General features: G+C 38.2%; 2 protein-coding genes across 5 annotated transcripts; one reads left to right on the top strand and one right to left on the bottom strand.

Annotated features, from left to right (window-relative positions):
• Positions 1-643: 643 nt before the first annotated feature.
• Positions 644-11,282, bottom strand: LOC106142644 (short-chain specific acyl-CoA dehydrogenase, mitochondrial). Of its 4 annotated transcripts, none has more exons than XR_009657099.1 (10): positions 10,939-11,281; positions 10,188-10,357; positions 9,552-9,810; positions 7,500-7,661; positions 6,991-7,057; positions 4,866-5,017; positions 3,792-3,883; positions 3,085-3,284; positions 1,546-2,646; positions 644-1,295 (listed from the first exon to the last, which is right to left on the bottom strand). XR_009657099.1 is itself a non-coding variant. In XM_060947109.1 (10 exons), exons 1-10 carry the CDS (start codon positions 10,973-10,975, stop codon positions 2,553-2,555), a joined length of 1,233 nt encoding a protein of 410 aa, XP_060803092.1. In that variant the 5' UTR covers positions 10,976-11,282; the 3' UTR covers positions 644-2,552. The 4 variants fall into 4 exon arrangements, 3 of the variants coding, with proteins under 3 accessions (XP_060803092.1, XP_013199942.1, XP_013199944.1); XM_060947109.1 differs by adding an exon at positions 4,675-4,705 and having other exon boundaries at positions 644-2,646; positions 4,897-5,017; positions 10,939-11,282; XM_013344488.2 differs by having other exon boundaries at positions 644-2,646.
• Positions 11,283-11,723: 441 nt separating this feature from the next.
• Positions 11,724-20,465, top strand: LOC106142692 (vacuolar protein sorting-associated protein 18 homolog). Its single transcript, XM_013344561.2, has 10 exons — positions 11,724-12,200; positions 12,480-12,811; positions 13,591-13,902; positions 14,305-15,292; positions 15,891-16,137; positions 17,020-17,189; positions 17,813-17,964; positions 18,226-18,291; positions 18,962-19,127; positions 19,502-20,465. The coding sequence occupies exons 1-10, from the start codon at positions 11,942-11,944 to the stop codon at positions 19,735-19,737; spliced, it is 2,928 nt and encodes a 975-aa protein (XP_013200015.1). The 5' UTR covers positions 11,724-11,941; the 3' UTR covers positions 19,738-20,465.
• Positions 20,466-20,635: the final 170 nt, after the last annotated feature.

Raw genomic sequence — 20,635 nt, 5'->3', positions numbered from 1 at the left:
AATGCCTTCAGACTTCAAAGGGTCTTGATAAAATTGAGAGCAATTTCACCCAGTTGCAACAACAAAGTAACGCCACATTGAATTGATCGGACAAAGTGTCGTGGGCGGCTGACCACAATGACACCGCATGCCGCGATTAGTCAATCAGAAAAATTAGATATATCTGGATTTATCATTTGTTGAGAGTCTACTCTATCTATATTAGACAATCTTAAATTTTTATCAAAATAACAATTTGAATTGATGTTTAAGACTTTTTGGCACATATTTTTTTTAAGAATTTAGAAAGAATGCATTATGAGTGACTGTAGATGAAGATTTGTTGTACCTAATAAAAGTTGTTATTTATTATTATTGTATATATTTGTATGTACATCAAGGAAAAGTAAGAATAGAACTTAAAGAGAAATTTAGTACAAGGGCACTACTTATTTCTAGATAAATTACTTCCAGATAAGATATTTCATAATAACGTACAGAAGCTGATCATAATATATAGAACTAAAACACTGAATGTACGTGACCTCACGCAACTATCAACCTTCCATTATTATTTACCTACTTGGCGCTACATAACGATGTGTAGTGTAGTACTTATTATGCTTTAAAATTTTATAGGAAAATACGTAAAATTCAAACACAGTTATATAAAAATAGATATTTTTAATACAATTCAACAATGTAGAATATTTCATAACAATAAATATTTTATTAGAAGATTACTTAAATCTATTTTTATCAATACTTTTTCTATAATGCTTTATAAACTAAATTATAACCTTTTTCAAAATAGAACTATTCCAAGCTTATACAAAACCAACATTAGGAATAACAAGTTTTTCAACTTTTTGACCATATATATTTTTCTGTGCGGGAGTGGCAATGCCTAGCATACATACCAAATAAAACACGGGTGCTTCTCAATTCAAACATGCGATTCAAAATTTAACATAATATATCTAAGCTTCGGGCCATTGTCCCTTGTCAGCTCCAAGACTTATATGAACTTATAATTTGAATGTAGGGAATTAATATGTATCGCTAGTACAAAAAGAGTCATACTCAAGATATACAATGAATAAATAAACAAAATTGAGCAGAAAGTTTATAAGATGATAAAAATAATGATAACATAGAAATTTAGTCTTAAAATTCCATTTTGTAACCAAGAAATAAAGATGACACATGGAATGTCGATAACACTAGTGCTAGAAAAAAGTCACAGACAGCTATCAAACACGAACTTTGTTCGTCTGTCTCTTTCGCTCTAATTACAAATGTATCATTCTGTCCTGCTGTCAAAACAGTCGTTATTTTTCGTAAACAGTACAGTGTACATAAAAGTACCACCATATATAAAGGTCACACCACCACCAAACTTCATGGGATAAGTCCGCCATTGCAAGTGATTTGTTTCTTTTATAACTATGTACTTACTATTTTCTTGTTACTGTGTAAATTTCTATGCAATAAAGATATTACAAACGAATAAAAACACCAGAGTCGAGGCGAGAACGTGACAGGATGTGTGTGGTGTGGAAAGACCTTTAGTAAACACAATTCACGAAAGGGCCATACTTTTAATACCGTATAAACAAATCACTAACCGTCTTACGTGACTTCAGAATTGTACATACATATCCTACTTCTAAAAGACAATTTATTCTATAATTTAAATACATCAACATGGTTCAGCTATTTTCACAGGGAAGAGTAATTCTCGACTTTCTCTTAGTACAAATTACTTGTTCTTTTTTAAAATTCTTTTTAAAGAAGGTTTTCTGACTTCAATATTTAAGCGTAAATTAAGTAAAAATTTGGCCCATATTTCTGCCATTATTTCGCCAACAACTAAATTAGGTACTTATTACGTAAAGTAAATAGACTAGAAAAGAAAGTTATAATTCGGTCACTTAAAAAATAAGATATGCAGGGTTTGAATTTTATTATTATAAACAGGGTATATACATAAAGGGTTAATATTTACTTATGGAGGTCAGTATTATAAGTAAGAAGATTGATTAAGTGAAGCGTGATTAAGTAAAGAACGAAATATAAGTAAGAATTTTTTATTTTAATGGGGCAATCACATTGTACCCCTATCCGTGTGGTTCCCGGCACCAATAGAAAAAAGAATAGGACCACTTCATCTCTTTCCCATGGATGTCGTAAAAGGCGACTAAGGGATAGGCTTATAAACGGGATTCTTTTTTTAGGCGACAGGCTAGCAACTTGTCACTATTTAAATCTCAATTCTATCATTAAACCAAACACCTGAACGTGGTCTTTTAAGACTGTTGGCTCTGTCTACCCCGCAAGGGATATAGACGTGATTATATGTATGTATGTACATTGCACCCCTCAGTGCATAACGGATAAAACCGCTATTATTTTTCAATTTAAGAAAAAGTAACTGTCCTCCTCAAGTCTCTAAATACCCATTTCTTATAAAATCTTGTATACTTAATTACTCTTAAAAAAGTCTCGTTATTATGCGTTCTAGAAGTTACTTGCGCGCTACGCATCACATCGCTCATTAATTACATCGCTCGTCAAAGCGCGTCGTGTTCTTTGAGTAGGAAATGTCCGACCAGCCGTTTCTGAATGTCCGTCACTCCGCCGTAGATCTGCGTACCACGAGCGTCCCTACGACAATAAAATAATGTTTAAATCGTTCATAAATGCGTAATACTTTAACTATGTTGCCTTATCTAAATAAACAAAATATCATGTTTTCCGCTTCGTAAGTAAAAATGGTCTCAATACAATGTAAGAGATATAAGAGATATTTCTCGACAGTCCCCTGTCACCTAGAATTTTCACGCAATTGTAAAACCGGACACCGCCGTGGCGTATTATTAACTATTTTTTTAACACAGTTTATAGCTCATCTTATTAAATTATTATCACCTATAATATCTCTCGGCGTCGTTTTTAGTAGACATTCCCCTGTCACCTAGAATTTGCACGAAATTTCGAATCGTACACCGCCGCAGCGTAGCGTCCTGCTACATACTTCGCCATAGCACTATATTTTCTACTATTTGACATTATTATCATAGTTTATATACAACTTATAGTCACCTATAATGTCTCTCGGCATCATATTTAGTAGACAGTCCCCTGCCGCCTAGGATTTGCACGCAATGATCTGACACCGCCACAGCGTTGCGTCCCGCCACATACTTCGCCATAGCACTATTCTTAGTGTTAACAGCGGTGGCGGCACGATAAGTAAGGAGGCGAGCTGTTTCTATTAGCACGCTCATTTCTGTGAGACGGTCCTGGAAATTAATTAAAAATCAATGTATTTTTTCAGAATATCAATTCCAGAATGTTAGCCGCCTTGAAAAAATGGGGACGTTTTGTTTTGGGTTAAAGATCAAGTCGAGAGTACCTCAGATCGTGGCAAGTGGAAAGGCCTAGTTTCTACCAACCCCCACTACTGAAAGAGGCGTGATTTTATTTAAAAAAAATGATCTTCCTCCTGGCTATAGTCTCGATTGTATCCTCGCCACTCTGGAGAGGAGTTCGGGGATCATGGATTGGGTGAGTCAGGTATTTACGAGAAGCGACTCCCGTCTGACCATTAAGGGAAAAATACTTAAAATTTATGTATTTATTGACAAGTATTGATTCAAAAAAAAAAAATTCAAAATTGTTTATTTCTTCAAGCAAAGTATACAAAAAGGATGTGATTGGAGTCTCCTTTTAAGCGTGCAAGCCTGTACCAGGAGACCCCGATCTGTAATAATAGCATATAATGAGGCATTAAACAGTTAAGATCATACCTTGACTGAAGGTAATCTGGTAAGACTCTTTCCAAACGCCACTCGCTCTTTTGCGTAGTCGATGGCTGTGTCTAGAGCTGCTTGGGCTATACCTACAAACAAATAATTATACATTTAAAATTAACTACAAGCCGGTCGTCGAATCGGTAAGGTGCCTGGTTAAAATGCATGATGAGCAGAAGGATTCAGGTTCAAATCCCACCTCGGCCATGTATCAATGACTACTTTCAAAGTTATGTACTTACATTAGTTTGAATACTTACCGATGCTCTTACGGTGAGGGAAAACATCGTGAGGAAACCTGCACATTCAGGCAACTGGATGTGTAACCATGGATCCAATACGGGTTAGGTTTACCTGCAAAGGTTGTGGAGGTCAGATGGGAGTCGCTTCGTGTAAGAACCTGACTCCCCCTATCCAGGATCCATGGTCAAAGGCATACCCCGGGCTCTTCTTTAAAGAGGTGAGGATGCAACCGGGCCTAAAGCCAGGAGGAAGAAGCTACAAGCCGGATGTTGGATTCAGCACCAGCCTTTGGTGTAGACCTTTACATCATTAATGGGACACTAAAGAGATTTTGTAGATAGTCAAGAAACGTTGCGCTGTTAGAGATAACGAGAGCGCATCCCTACTACGATTCAGAAGGTTTATAGAGCCATGAGTAGTGATGTAATAGCCTTACTAACCCACAGCATGAGCCGCGATGCCGATCCTGGCCTGGTCCAGTTGCTCCATGGCCACTCGGAAGCCATCCACCAGCTTGCCCACCAGGGATCTTTAAGGAACCTTCACTGGATGTAACATACAGGTGCACTAACAGATTCGGCGAGGATAACCTTAAGGTTGGTAGGATTTTAGGTTATGGTGTGATAGCCTTACTTACCCACAGCATGAGCCGCGATGCCGATCCTGGCCTGGTCCAGTTGCTCCATGGCCACTCGGAAGCCATCCACCAGCGTGCGCACCAGGGATCTTAAAGAAACCTTCACTGGACGTAACATACAGGTGCACTAACAGATTCGGCGAGGATAATCTTAAGGTTGGTAGGATCTTAGGTGATGGTTTAATACTAACCAACAGCATGAGCGGCGATGCCGATCCTGGCCTGGTCCAGTTGCTCCATGGCCACTCGGAAGCCGTCCCCCGGCTTGCCCACCAGGTAGCTGCTCGGAATCCTGACGTGGTCCAGGGTTAGGTCGCAAGCGGTGGCCGCTCTGTGGGCCGCACTATATCTTATTATATGCTCTGCTCGTAAGAAGATTTGGATTTAAAGGACAATAGAAAAAGTGTATAGTATAAGAGCCTAAGTTTCCAAACAGGTGAAGTGCCCGTTTCAAATGCTACCGCGGGCGCGGATATAACTAATGACTCTACATACATACATACATACATAAACTCACGCCTCTTTCCCGGAGGGGTAGGCAGAGACTACCTCTTTCCACTTGCCACGATCCCTGCATACTTCCTTTGCTTCATCCACATTCATAACTCTCTTCATGCAAGCTCGGCGGTTTCGGGCACTTTTGACCTGACCCTTCACCAGGACGTCCTTAATTTGATCAAGATATGTTCGTCTAGGTCTTCCCACCCCGACCTTTCCCTCCACACTCTCCTTGTATATCTGCTTAGTCAACCTGTTTTCATTCATCCTCTCCACATGACCGAACCATCTCAACATACCCTTTTCTATTCCTGTAACTACATCTTCTTTCACATCACAACATTCCCTTATCACGCTGTTCCTTATCCGGTCACTCAATTTCACACCCAACATACTCCTTAACGCTCTCATTTCCACTGCATTTATTCTGCTTTCGTGCTTCTTTTGCCATACCCAACTTTCACTCCCATACATTAATGTCGGGACCAACACGCCCCTGTGCACAGCCAGTCGAGCCTTTTTGGATAGTTTCTGACTGCTCATAAAGGCATGCAAAGCTCCATTCACCATGTTCCCCGCGTTCACTCTCCTTTCAATATCACTATCACACTTGCCATCTGATGTAAACTTTGATCCTAGATATACAAACTCTTTCACTTGCTCAACTTTTTCTCCTCCAATCAAAATATTACATGCTAATTTTATTAATGCTAATGACTCTTATTGTCAGTTATGCACATTATTTAAATTGCTAACCGATGTTTTTCTTTCTAAAGTATATGTTGAGATGGTTCGGTCATGTGGAGAGAATGAATGAAAACAGGTTGACTAATCAGATATACAAGGAGAGTGTGGAGGGAAAGGTCGGAGAGGGAAGACCGTATCTTAATCAAATTAAGGACGTCCTAGTAAAGGGTCAGGTCAGAACCCGAAACCGCCGAGCTTGCATGAAGAGAGTTATGAATGTTGATGAAGCGAATGAAGTATGCAGAGATCGTGGCAAGTGGAAAGAGGTAGTCTCTGCCTACCCCTCCGGGAAAGAGGCGTGATTTTATGTATGTATGTATGTTCTTACAGTGTGAAAATACATCGAAATTAACACTGCAGCCAACTGGATGAGTAACCATGATGTAATATGGATAAGGCTCCCTTGCAAACGTTGCGGAGGTCAAACGGGAGTGGCGTCATATAAAAAAATGGCCCCACCCAATCCAGGGTCAGGGTCACGGTCAAAAGTGCACTATTCTTTACGAACGTAAACTAATTAGGCAACATTACAAAACAACAAGTTAACAAACTTATTTAAAAAATTACAAACACCAAAATATATATACTATTGTTTAGTATGTACGTACGTACATTTTGCAAAGTAAACGCTAAATTATTACATCGATTTCTTATCACATGCAGAGGATAATCGTATGATTCATAATTTTGACATTGCCGAAATATATTTGACCTTAACCAAATAAAAATGTAAACATAATATCTAAATGATAAGCTGCATCAGTAAAAAAATAATATTTTACGATTGTGTTTTAAAAGAAAATTAAAACTCATGCCTACCTGAAAAAGGTTGATAAAATATCGCTTTTGGATAGATACCTATTTATATTTATTTATTTTCTTCATCACAAAAATATAGGGATTTATCTATAAGACGATACAGTTATATATAGTGATATTTCGGCGTATGGTACTATAAAATTAAGATAACATTCATAAGTACAGATACCATAATAATAATAAACGACAGTTGGAAAATGAGTTGTCGAAAAATATATCAAAAAAATAATTGAATCATTAAACTTTTCATACCTGATCCCCATTATTGGTTCCTTCTTGCCTCTGAATACTCCTTCAGCGTCCAATGGTACCAAGAAACCTGTAAAATCAACAACAAATATGTTAAGACCCCTATCTATTCTAATATTATAAAGCTGAAGAATTTGTTTGTTTGTTTGTTTGAACGCGCTAATCTCAGGACCTACTGGTTCAAAATAAAAAAATATTTTTGTGTTGACCATTTATCGAGGAAGGCTTTAGACTATATAACATCACGCTGCATTATTACGAGCGAAGAAATGATGGAAAATGTGAAAAAAAAAACGAGGAAAATAATTCATCTTTGAGGGCTTTAATGATGCCCAAAATAACTATTCAACGCGGACGAAGTCGCGGGCACAGCTAGTATATTGATATTCTCGGCTGTAGACTTTGAACTACTAGTTTCAGTTAACATAGCTTCGTTAATGCAAATTTCAAGTTCAAATTACAAATGAAAAGTTTTGGACAACAGGGTGATTAGAATCTTACAACGCACTCACATGCAAGACCCTTGTGCTTCAGCGCTGGATCGAAGGTGGCGAACACGGCGGCTGCATGACCCTCAATACAGCTGGTCACCCAGCTCTTGCGGCCGTTCAGCACCCAGTAGTCGCCATCTTGTTTAGCTGTCACTTGGATGCTGGCCACGTCGCTGCCAGCGCCTGGATGAAATAAATATTACTACATTAATGACTAACACGCATATAAACACGTCTCTATACTAAGTTTGGATAATTGTGAAGTTGACGTTGTTGAAGAAAATGCTGCAATGCAGTTTGTTACCGCTTCTTCTGCACTGACGCCTTGGAAGCGGCAGTAAACTTAGTTTTAAGTTATTTATTTGACGTCAACCAATGTTGTGAAACCAAACGTTTTGACAATTATTAAGCGATAAGAAGTATCCTATAATAATTAATAAAAATTTTGAATTTGAATTTTGAATATATCCCTCGCGGGGTAGACTAATCAATAGTTGAGAATATACAGAAAGGACACGGTCAACTGTTTGGCTTTATGATAGAATTGAGATTCAAATAGTGACAAATACATGAAACAAATAATAGTTAAACAAATTAATGCTATTTAGAAGCAAAACATAAGAGGATCGCATGGGGATCCCCTCACTATAGAATAGGACCACTCCTTTTCCCATATATTTTATTGCGGTATCAGGAATACCTAGAATAGAATAGACTTATTTTCAAAATTGGATACACGGTATCACTTATTGACGTCACATCACTTAAATCTAATTATAACTACTACCGCTTCCAAAGCGCATGTATAGAAGAAGCGGCGGAACAAACTACACTGCAGCACCTACATCCTACGTGACATACCCGTAAATAATATTGTTTCACGTAGAACACGTAGTACATAGGTACTCAGCGAGGTTAGCCCACTTCTCACAATTAACCTTAGTATATAAGCTGTTGATTAATCTTAGTAATGCATTAAATAATTCCCATATTATTAACCAGACTTTATGGTTTAATTTGCCATCGCCATAGATTTCGTTAAAGATGCCTAAGGGAATAAGCACATTCATCTAGAGTAAGCTGCCATGCTGGTTTAGTAGTAAGAAAAAACTTGTGCCGCTGCCGTCCATTCGTGCGGAATGTAAAAGCCAATCAAGAATAAGGCTAATAAACTTGGGATTTTTCTTTTAGACGATGGGTTAGCAACCTGTCACGATCTGAATCTCATTACTCAGCCATTCAGCTGAACGCGACCTTTCAGACTTTCAAAGATTGTTGGCTTTGTCAACCCCGTAAAGGATATAAACGTTATTATGTATGTATGGGCTAGCAACCTGTCACTATTTGGATCTCAATTCTATCTTAAAGCCAAATAGCTGAACGTGGCCTCTCAGTCTTTTCAAGACTATTGGCTCTGTGTACCCCGAAAGGGATATAGACGTGATTATGTATGTATGTTTGTATGTATATATGTATGTATAGAACAATAGTACTCGTGACTGGCAGATAAATATAAATATAAAAAATATTGGTATTGCATAATAGTTTATCAAACTCCCTGTAACCTGTAACACGTAGCGTTTATCTTATCACAAAAAAATGTATTGTTTCTAAACGAAGATAAATATATTGATATAAATAAACTTGGCAGTGACGTGGCATATTTTTGGCGCCATTAAACCGTTGTTTAGGGAGAATGGGCTGTAGTCGAATAGTACAAGTTTGAATCCGTGCATTAACTGTCATGTTTTAGTTAGAGCGTCGATGGTCGAATCGGTAAGATTTAAATGCGTGTGGGGCAAAAAGGCACAGGTTCGAGTCCCACCTCGGCCATGTACCAATGACTATTTTCGAAGTAGAACATTCAGGCAACTGGATGTATAACCATGGATCCAATACGGGTTTGGTTCCCCTGCAAAGAAAGACGGCAGTCGCTTCGTGTAAAACCTGACTCACTCAATCCAGGATCCATTGTCAAAGGCATACCCCGGGCTCCTCTCCAGAGTGGTGAGGATGCAGCCGAGAGGAAGAAGAGTTAATCTTCTCATGTTCTAATGATTCATTCTATCTCACCAGGCTCACTCAAGGCGAAGCACCCAATCGATCCTTTGGTGAAATCCCTCAGGAACTGCTCCTTCTGCTCCGGAGTTCCTTTCTCATTAACCAGGTTCACATACAGGAAGTTATGAATGGAGAGTGTCATGCCGGTACTGGCGCACCCTCGGGAGAGCTCCTCCACAATGATGGCAAGGGACAGGTAGTCCAGCCCCAGGCCGCCGTATTCTTCAGAGACTGTAGCTCCCATGTAGCCCATGTTTGTTAGTTTCTTTATCTGTGGAGGATTTGTACATGAGAGTATCTTGATTTATTTAACTTCACCAAGATAAAAGCTTATGTTTGATTACATCACATGTGATGTTACCCTTATGAATAGCCTGTGACATTCTTGATTAAGTTATGCAGTTTCAACCTTGTTTTATAAGTACCTACATAATTAAAATACTGCTTCTGTGAATCTATAAAAATATTCAGATATTTAATTTCTGAAACAATCAATAATGTATTTCAAAATACACCATGAACAAATTCATATTAATGTAATTTGTATTTTAAAATCACAAAATATTCATGAAATATACCTCACCATGAACAAATTCATTTTAATGTTATATATGTATTTTAAAATCCCAAACAATTCATGAAATATACCTCCCCATGAGGGAAGCGCCCCTCCGTGTCCAGTCTCGAGGCAATGGGTTTCAGGTGCTCAATGCTGAACTGGCGTGCACGGTCCTGGACACTCTGCTGCTGCTCCGTAAGCTGGGTGGTGAAGCCTCGGCATTGTGAGGCTACAGCTTTTGAATTTTGGCGACTGTACACTGGGATAGATAGATAACTGATATTAAACTTTAGTGTTGCAATGTATTTACTTAAAAATAATATGGTTAGTTTCAAACACGCAGATAACATACCATTATTTTATATGATGCCAATCAACAATTTTAATAATATGATACCTATGTTTTATCAAGTTAGTACTGTGCTGACAGATCTGTCCGCATCTAATGTAATGCCATGTGGTTCCTGATGCTTTGAATAGGACCACTTGATCCATTTCTCATGCATGTTGTATAAGTTAACTACTGGAGTAGGTGTATGTACATTAATCTAGTGCAACTTTCCATGCTTCTCTGGTAACTGGAAAACACAGTGTGTGTGCCAGCTGCTGCTCTTCCCATGCCAATTGTAAAAGTCAATAAAGGGAAAAGCTAGTAAGCGTTGGATTCCTTTCTATGCAAAGAGCTAGCAGCCCGTCACTATCAGAGACTCAACTCCACTGAAACTGTCTACCCCATTAGGGATAAAGGCGTTATAATATGTAGGTATTGAAAAACAACTACTTAAATAAAATTGCTTGTTACTAATTAACCAAACAAAAAAATTCAATATTAATACTTACAGGTCGTAGCCGATTTTAAAAGTGCGCCTCTTGCCATGATAAGTTCAGATAAAAGTCTCTTGCCATAAAGTTCAGAGCTACAATGCAGGGCATACACTGATCCACACACAACCGACAGTCGAATGCGATAGGTAATTGTATGATAATGATAACGGGACAAGGTCACACCAAACTTGTTTGAATCCTTCTTATTTCCCAATTTAAGTACCGCCACAACACTTTCGTTATACCGTGCCGATTAAGTTAAGCAGTACGGTTCTAATCATAAGGTTCTAACTCTGTTTCATAAGTACCCAATTAAAATACCACTTCTATAAAACTATAAACATGAAAATATTTATTTCATTTCTGAAAAAAAAACAAGAATGAATTTCAAAATAAACCATTACGAATAATTTCATATTCTTGTAAGTTTTATTAAAATAAGTCTTATATTAAGCGCGATAAGTTTTAAAATTCTGTATCTTAACAAATTGACAAAAATGTTTGACATTGGCATATTGATTGGCATTAACCGGTTCCGTCCCAATATCATGTAGGTACGAAAGTAGCAGGAACTTATTTTATTTTCAGCTACACACTCAATCGTTAAACAGCATTTACTTTTGATTTATTTGAATAATTGATCATTAGTACCTATCTATTCTGATATTACACATAGTGTAGGTACGCAAACACGTACAATAATAGAAAATGCAAGACTATAGAAAATGGAATGGAACGTCTTTTATTTATTTACCTTGTTTGATAGACAAACTGACATTGACAATTGGTTGCTCATATGGCAATTGCAAAATAATTTTAATAATCGTAAAGCTAATAAGAAGGAACTGAAAACTATTAACGTGTGAGAACATTTAGATTTCATATTTAATGTTTGAATTTAAAATGAAATATCCTCATCTAGCCTAGTTAAACTTTGTGTTTACATATTGGCATTATATACATTCATAATGATGAATATAGTTTTGTAATTTGGGCGTATCTACAACAATAGTTTGTCATGACTTCGATACTCGATCAGTACGAGCAAGCTGCCCAGGTTTCGCAGCGCGCGAAACCTGTGGAGGAAACCATGACTTCTTCAGGGTATATAAATGTGCAACCGGAAGACAACACTCCAATGTTTTCTAAACAAAAGATGAACTTCAACCCGTCTGATGTGATCACTCATGGAGCTGTCGCCAGCGACTACCTGGTGCTTGCTATGGCTAACGGAAATCTTTTTAGGATGGACCTGAAAATGCCAAACCATCATGAAGGTAGTTAATTCAAAGCAAAATATCTTATTGGAGAAACACAACATAGTTTATCTTAATCTGTAACAGTTTTCTAAAGAATGCATGCTTTTGTTATAAATTAGCGACCTGCCTTGTCATCTCGCGGGCAACATGTATAGATAACCTTCCTCATAAAATCTTCTTTCCAACATTTCCAATATCCAATAGGAACAAAATCTGTCAGCAACTTTTGATTGATTGAAATTATTTTTCAGCACATTATTGAAGTTCCATTACATTAAACGGAACCTTTTATTTCAGAAATAAAATATACAAAATATATTCAACCGAACACTAAGCTGACTGGTTTATTTCTTGATCCACTTGGCTTTCATCTTCTTATGGCATTCGCACCAAGAACCAAAGACGGCAACCCAGAATTAGTTTACCTTCACCGTAAGAGTTTAAAATTGAAATCTGTTACCAAATCACGATCTTATGAGGTGACAGAAGTTGGGTGGAACAATGAGAACACATTTGAAATCACAACTGGTCCGATTTTACTGGGCACCTCTCAAGGTCACATCATTGAGACAGAATTAGAAGCAGACAATGACAAAATGTTTACGGCCAACCAGCAGTATTGGCGACAGGTACGTAGTAAATAGCTTTTCAAGAATATTGTGATCCATCTTCATCTTCATATGTAATACATTCCTGGTTGTTAAAGCCATAACATTGATTGAAAGTTGCCACAAATAGTAGTAGCAACTTCCAACTGGGGTCAGATTCCTATGCACCACATTCAATAAAATGTTTTATTCTCCACAAGCTGCCAAATTACCTGCCTCTGTATGGAAACAAGGAAATTGAAGGATTGGTAAAGTATAAATATATTGCTTATCTCTTTTTTTATAAACAAGAAGGCCTCTAGACTATTGTAGAAGAAATTATGAAAAATAAATGTTACCTTCTCACTTTTTGCCTACCTTTTTCAATTATTTAGTGCTATCACTTAACATTCCTAATTTATATTTTAAATGTCAAGTTATTTATTTGTTAAGAGCTCTTAGAGCTTCTTGGTCGAATCGGTAAAGTGCCTGTTAAAATAAGTGATGTGCATTTAGGCACAGGTTCAAATCCCACCTCATTCATGTATCCTTGACTATTTTCAAGGTCATTTACATTAGTTTGATACTAACTGATGCTTAAGCGGTGAGGGAAAACATCACGAGGAAACCTGCACATTCAGGCAACTGGATGTTCACTGAAAACAAGTGTGTATCTTGTTAAGGCAGTTATTACAAAAGTGATATCAGCATTGAACATGTTAATTAAAAGATAAATATTATTATTAAAATACAATATCAACATAAAGCTGATGCGTGTATATCATTGCACTTGTGTTTCTATATGTTTCATCATTATATAGATCTTTGACATCGGCCAAGGCACAGACATGCCCATCACCGGGATCCAATCACACCGCGTTGCCAACACTACTAAATACTACATCTTCATCACAACCCCTACAAGATTGTACCAGTTCATGGGCAATGCTGTGACCACGGACGGCAGGCCGAGCCTCCAGGCCCTCTTCTACCAGTACCTCACCATGCCGGACACGGGCTTCCAAGAAATACCGTCCACACTAAAATACTCCAAACTGCAGTTCCATTATGACAGAGACGGGACGCCGAAGAGCTTCGCCTGGTTGACAGAGCCTGGCATCTTTTATGGACAAGTGAGTTTAATAATGTCTTATTGTCATACGTAAGAGATGGCAGGTCCACTTAACTTCACACACAAAATTTAAAAAAGAAAAAGAAGTCATACTTAATACGTCGACATCAGGTTGGCTGGAAGAGATCCCACTAAGGGATAAGCCCGCCTTTGTACTGTACTATTGTTTTCTATTTTTAATGTACTGCTTTAGTGAACAATAAACCATTTACTTACTGTAATAAGATAAAACACTTAATAGAAGTAGAGACGTAAGACTCGTTGTATATTAGACTATATGTAAACACATGAGACAGATATAGAAAACAATATTTAAGACTGTTAATAGATAATGAATAAAACATAGAAAGTTAGAAGAATTCATAGTTCTAAAATTAATATTTAAAAAACTCTTCTTTTGCAGTTGGATCCAACATCGCAACAAAACTCTAACACTCTATTTACTCAAGGCGAACTCATAAATTACCCTCCAGAAGACGGGCCCGAGTCGGAATCCAAAGATAAGGCGCCTCTGTCATTCGTCCTTACAGAGTTCCACGCTCTGCTTATGTACTCCGACAAGATCCGAGCCGTCTCCCTTCTAAACCAAGAGTGTGTCTACGAAGACCGCTTCTCAGAGGCTCATGGAAAACTCAAGAATATTATCAAAGATGTGAAAAGAAGAACCGTGTGGGCGATTACTGAAAAGACAGTGTTCAGATACAAAGTGGTCAAAGAAGAGAGGAATGTCTGGAGGATCTATATGGAGAAGGAACAATTCGATTTGGCTAAAGAGTATTGTCAGCAGAATCCCGTTTACGTGGATATTATTAATGTGAAACAAGCTGAACTACTCTTTTCTAAAGGAAAGTATGAAGAGAGTGCTATGGTCTATGCTGACACTCAAAGCAGTTTCGAAACTATATGCCTGAAATTCTTAGAGCAAGACCAGATATCTGCCTTACAAATATATTTGTCCAAGCGATTTGATGCCTTAGAAGATGACGATAAGACTCTAATTTCAATGGTCGTTATTTGGATGACTGAGCTATATCTGTCTCAACTCGGTCTCCTAAGAAGGACAGGGAAGGAAAATACAGACGAGTACAGCCGCATACAAAGTGATTTCGATGTGTTTTTAGTGCACCCTAAAGTGTCGAAATGTATGCAGCATGTTAAGAAGGTGATATATGATTTGATGTCATCTCACGGTGATAAGCAGAATTTGATCAAGTTGACGTTGATGAATGAGGACTATGAGAATGTTGTGGCTCAGAATATATACAGGAAGTCGTATGTAGAAGCGTTGAAGACATTGCAAGAGTTGAGGAAGCCGGAGTTGTTCTATCAATTCGCTCCGGTTCTGATGGAGGAAGATCCGAAGCGTACGGTGAACGCTTTGATATCTCAAGGTATGATATTTCGTTACAAGGCACAACCTTTGTTATATTCGTCAGGAAAAGAAAACTTACATACTGCTGACATAGCCAAGTCCTGAGTAAGAGCAGCGCCATCTATAAGCTATTGGATGATGCCAACTGTCACTAACACTTATTAGGAAAATGCCTCTCCAAACTTTAACAACCTCCATATTATATGTATTTATCACAATATTGAATGACAAACCTACTTTCGCATTTATATCATACATACATGAAGTCACGCTTTTTTATCAGAGGGGTACGCAGACACTAAATCTTTTCACTTGCCACGATCTCTGCATACTTCTTTCCCTTCATTCATATTCATAACTCTCTTAGCTTGACCTTTTGCGAGGATGTCCTTATTTTGATCAAGGTACTTAGGCGTTCTCACTCATACCTTTCCATCCACACTATCCTAGTATATTTGCTTAGGCAATCTGCTTTCATTCATCCTCTACACACGACCAAACATACATATATATTTATATCACTGGTTCTAATCTATTACAGGTTTACACCCAACCCTTGACAGCTATAAGTTATTAAAATTTGATAGAAGATTGCGACATCTAAATATTAATTCCAGGTCCAAGACTGATTCCGTCAAAGCTCCTTCCAGCGTTCCTATCCTGTGAGAACGATGAAGCCCACATATCCGAGATCATACGGTACCTCGAGTTCATGGTTCAGAATTACAACGTCAAAGACCGAGCTATTCACAACTATTTGCTGACTTTGTACTCGGAGCATGATCACCAAGCCTTGATGAGGTATCTGGACCGACAGGGCTCGGACGCTGTGTTGGTCAACTATGATGTACATTATGCTTTGAGGTAAGCAGACTGTTAATGTTCATCTTCTTCCTCTTGGCCTTTAATCCCAGTTACATCTTCACCAGCATTCAGGAGAGGAGCCCGGGGTATGCCTTTGACAATGGATCCTAGATTGGGCGAGACAGGTTTTTACACGAAGCGACTCCCGGCTAATCTCCGCAACCTTTGCAGAGGAACCTAACCCGTATTTGATCGATCATGGTTACACGTCCAGTTGCCTGAATGTGTAAGTTTCCTCTCGATGTATTATCTCCCTCACCGTAAGAGCATCGGTTAGTATTCAAACTAATTTACATGACTTGGAAAATAGTCATTGGTGATGTACGATTCGAACATGTGCCTTTTTGTGCATTTCAACCAGGCACCTTACAAATTCGACCACTGACGCTCTGTAATGTTAGTGTATGGCTTAACTGATCAGATAATTTAAGAAAATGCAGGTTTCTCTACGCTGTTTTCTCTCTCCGTAAGTGAGAACGTCGGTTAGCAATCAAACTAATGTGCATGAGGCATGTTTCTGACGCCAAAATCATAGGGGTGGTCATGTTTTTCACCTGGAAAATTAGCCAATAACACTTTTACTAGTTACAAACATCTTATACTCGTATATAAAATTCTCGTGTCCCAATGTTCGGGCCCGTTCTCCTCCGAAACGGCTTGACCGATTCTCATGAAATTTTGTGGTCTGAGAATCGGCTGTCTTTCATACCCCTTAGTGATAAGGGTTGTCCACCCTTAACGAACTTTTTTAACTAGAAATTACTTAAAAAATATTAATATGGCAAAACAACGTTTGCCGGGACGGCTAGTTATATTATATAACTTATGTTACCTTGGAAAAAACAAGAGGCATGTCAACCACTTGGCCGCAAATCGTTTCAGACTGTGTCGCGAGAAGAACCTTACGGAAGCCTGCGTAAAACTGTCAGCTCTGCTGTCACTGTGGCAGGCTGCGGTGGAGCTGGCTCTTCAAGTGTCGCTGCCGCTCGCCAAGTCGGTGGCAGACCAGCCCGAAGACATCCAGCTGCAACGATCGTTGTGGCGACATATTGGTGAGCGGTATTCATTAAACACAATTTTTTTTTATTATATTGACAATTTGCATTCGTTCAGGATTTAGATTTCATTAGATTTAAGTGATGTGACGTCAGTAAGAATAATAATGTGGTTTAAGTAATGTGACCTAGTAGTCAATTTTTAAAGTAAATCTATTCTATTTCATGTTGGTTGTATGCATGCCATGCCGTTGGCATAACGTGCGCCGGTCAATCAAAGAAAGATTGTTCTTTTAGGCGTTGGGCTAGCAACCTGTCACTATTTGAATCTCAACTCCATTATAGAGCCATACAGCTGAACGTGACCTTTTAGACTGTTGGCTCTGTTTACTTCGTAAAGGATATAATAGACGTCATTATTATGTTTGTATGTTAAGCATATGCCAAACCGCTGTGTCTATTGATTTGAAATTTGGTAAGTACATAGGTTCCTTAAGTTGTTTAGGGTGGCACTAAGAGATATTCACCAATATTCCGTCCAGCAGGCTTATTCACAAACGTTGGCAAGACTTATGTTTTATCTCTAAAGTTCTAAAGAGAATAAGGTATATAAAAAAAAGGATATTTTCTTCTTCTTCTATTTAAAATTTTATGCTCAAGGCCATACGTCTCTATTTCAGCGGAACACGTGATCACCAAGAACCAAGACCTGGGTGAAGCGATGAGCTTCCTCCACGAGTGTCCGCTCATCAAGATCGAGGATCTGCTGCCGTTCTTCAGCGACGTGGTCACCATAGACCACTTCAGGGAGCCCATCTGTCAGTCATTGCAGGTATAAAGTTGTCGCGCGACACCAACTGCCAATCACAGCGAAGAACGCTACGCTGTCAACCAATAGCAACGAAGAGTCTGAATCGCGCAAGATTGGAGCATAAATTGAACCTCTAACATACATCGTCGGAGCATCCTCATGAAAGTTTGACGGTTTAGGTCTTAGGTCTACACTTGACCTGACCTCTGGCCGTATTTTTAAATCGTATTAATTGTGTATCTCCTCCCGTTCCTAAATTTAACTTGTATCCTTCATTTTCAGGAATACAACAATCAAATCGAAGAATTAAAAGCAGAGATGGAAGAGGCCACGAAATCCGCGGAATTAGTGAGTTTACAAAGTTTTGAATTAAAATTACATACATAAAATTTTATTGGTGCTGTGTGGTTCCCGGCACCAATTTTAATTTCTTAAATTTGAATCTCAACACTATCCCTGCATACTTCGCTTCTCCATCATTGTATCATACATACACTCCCGAAGAGGTAGGCAGAGGCTACATATTACAAGTAATTGTATTACCATTTATTTTTATTTTTATTATTTTTAGGACAAATTACACTGATTGAGTTTACCTCGAAGTAAGTTCTTTGAGACTTGTGTTACGAGATACTAACTCAACGATACTATATTTTATTTTATAATAAATACTTTAGAGTTTATCTCTATAAGTATCCAAGACCCAGGCCAATCAGAAAAAGTTCTTTTCTCATTATACCCTGACCGTGATTTGAACCCGGGACCTCCGATGTCACAGACAAGCGTATTACCGCTGCGCCACAGAGGCCGACAAATGAACTGTTACTGTTATTAAATAACTCATAAATTGTTATTGTTGATTGTTTAGAGATTGATGTTCCTTTTTTTATTGTATTAGTGTTTTGTATCTGTGAGGACCTATAATTGACCATTTGTTTTACATATGTGACGCTATTTTTTGTAAACGGTTGTTGGTCTTCCAAATAAATAAATAAATACCATTGCCTCTCATTCACAGGTGCGTTCCGAAATCCAATCGTTCCGCAACCGCAGCGTTCACGTGTCGGTGACGGACGAGTGCTGTCTGTGCGAGATCACTTTGTTGCTGCGGCCGTTCTACCTGTTCCCGTGCGGGCACAAGTTCCACAGCGACTGTTTGCTGGCGGAGATACAGCCTATACTAGGTAAATCCTATACGTTTAAACTAGCAATATTTGTATATTATATCTATATGTATATAAAAAATAGACACCAAAAAAAGGCACCAATACAAAAAAAAAAAGAATGTCGTATTCTTTTTTTTATTGTTGCCTTTTCTTTTTCTCGCTCCTTCTCATTCCCATGGATGTCGTAAAAGGCGACTAAGGGATAGGGTTACAAATTTGGGATTGTTATTTTAGGCGATGGGCTAGCAACCTGTCACAATTTGAATCTCAATTCTATCATCAAGCCAAAAACCTGAACGTGGCCTATCAGTCTTTTCAAGACTGCTGGCTCTCTCTTCCCCGCCAGGGATATAGACGTGACTATATGTATTGTATGTATGTATGTTCTTCAGGCCCCGCTCGTCGCAACAAGCTTCAAGACATCCAAACCCGCCTCTCGGTGTTGCCTGCCATAGAGCTCAACACTAGGACTTCGAGCGGTCTACCCCTGAGGGAACTGCTGAAGAATGAAATAGACGATATAGTGGCTAGCGAGTGCTTGTATTGTGGCGAGTATATGATCAACTGTATAGATAAACCGTTTATATCTGATGAAGATTGGGATAAAGTAATGAAGGAATGGGAGTAAGATAATCTTAGATGATATCGTGACCAATAAAATATACGGGACAAATTATACAGAATGAGTTAGCCTCGTGTTACGATACGAGTGAGTAGACTTGTGTTACGAGATACTAACTCAACGATACTATATTTAATAATAAATACTTATGTATATAGATAAACATCCAAGACCCAGGCCAATCAGAAAAAAAAAAATTCTCATCATTCCCTGACCGGGATTCGAACCCGGGCCCTCTGGTGTCGCAGACAAGCGTACTACCGCTGCGCCACAGAGGCCGTTATTGAGTTTCGAAAGTGGCCTAAGGGAAAGAATTTTGCTTTGTAGGAATCGTAAATTTCGTACTGTGCAAAGGTTACATATGTAAATACATAGGTTTGTACGCGAATTTGGGGCACCGAAATAGATTTTTTATGAAGATTTAAAAAGATTGATGAGCGCATATACAAACAATGTCTCGTTTTAGTAAAGTCTTTGTGTATAAATTTGTAATAGTCTATCTAGTACTAGTGAAACTAGTAGGTCGCCGCGAACTAAGACCTCACACAGAATTGTTTTTACGAAATTGTGAATACATATCTCACAACTACTTGGCCGATTTTGATGCCCTACAAACTAAAACGATTCTATTGACAGATCCTACATACATTTTAAATTTCATCAAAATCAGACCAAAGGTTTATAGGTCGATAGTTACCGCTCTATATCGATAGGTTACAAACACTCATAATTACTTGCTTACTAATTGATTGGTAAACCTTACCATCTCACTCGCTTCGCTCGGTCAACCAAACAGCATAAATTAACAAACAAAGTAGTCAAACCACAAAATTCGTAAATATTATAAGGGCTTTTTAATTCCTTTTACGACTGAATAGATATGATTTAGATTTTTAATTTTTTT

The sequence above is a fragment of the Amyelois transitella genome, chromosome 12 (assembly GCF_032362555.1).
Source record: "Amyelois transitella isolate CPQ chromosome 12, ilAmyTran1.1, whole genome shotgun sequence".
Taxonomy (NCBI): domain Eukaryota; kingdom Metazoa; phylum Arthropoda; class Insecta; order Lepidoptera; family Pyralidae; genus Amyelois; species Amyelois transitella.
This window is presented reverse-complemented; position numbering and strand designations above follow the sequence as displayed.

Bases quoted from the DNA above. Each gene is read 5' to 3' on its own strand.
- LOC106142692 (XM_013344561.2), top strand. From the start codon at position 11,942: ATGACTTCGATACTCGATCAGTACGAGCAAGCTGCCCAGGTTTCGCAG. The intron at 16,138-17,019 runs GTAAGCAGACTG...AAATCGTTTCAG, and splicing joins GATGTACATTATGCTTTGAG to ACTGTGTCGCGAGAAGAACC. The intron at 17,190-17,812 runs GTGAGCGGTATT...TCTCTATTTCAG, and splicing joins ATCGTTGTGGCGACATATTG to CGGAACACGTGATCACCAAG.
- LOC106142644 (XM_060947109.1), bottom strand. From the start codon at position 10,975: ATGGCAAGAGGCGCACTTTTAAAATCGGCTACGACCT. The intron at 9,811-10,187 runs GTATATTTCATG...AATCCTCCACAG, and splicing joins GGCGCTTCCCTCATGGGGAG to ATAAAGAAACTAACAAACAT. The intron at 2,647-3,084 runs GTGACTATAAGT...TTATTGTCGTAG, and splicing joins GATGCCGAGAGACATTATAG to GGACGCTCGTGGTACGCAGA.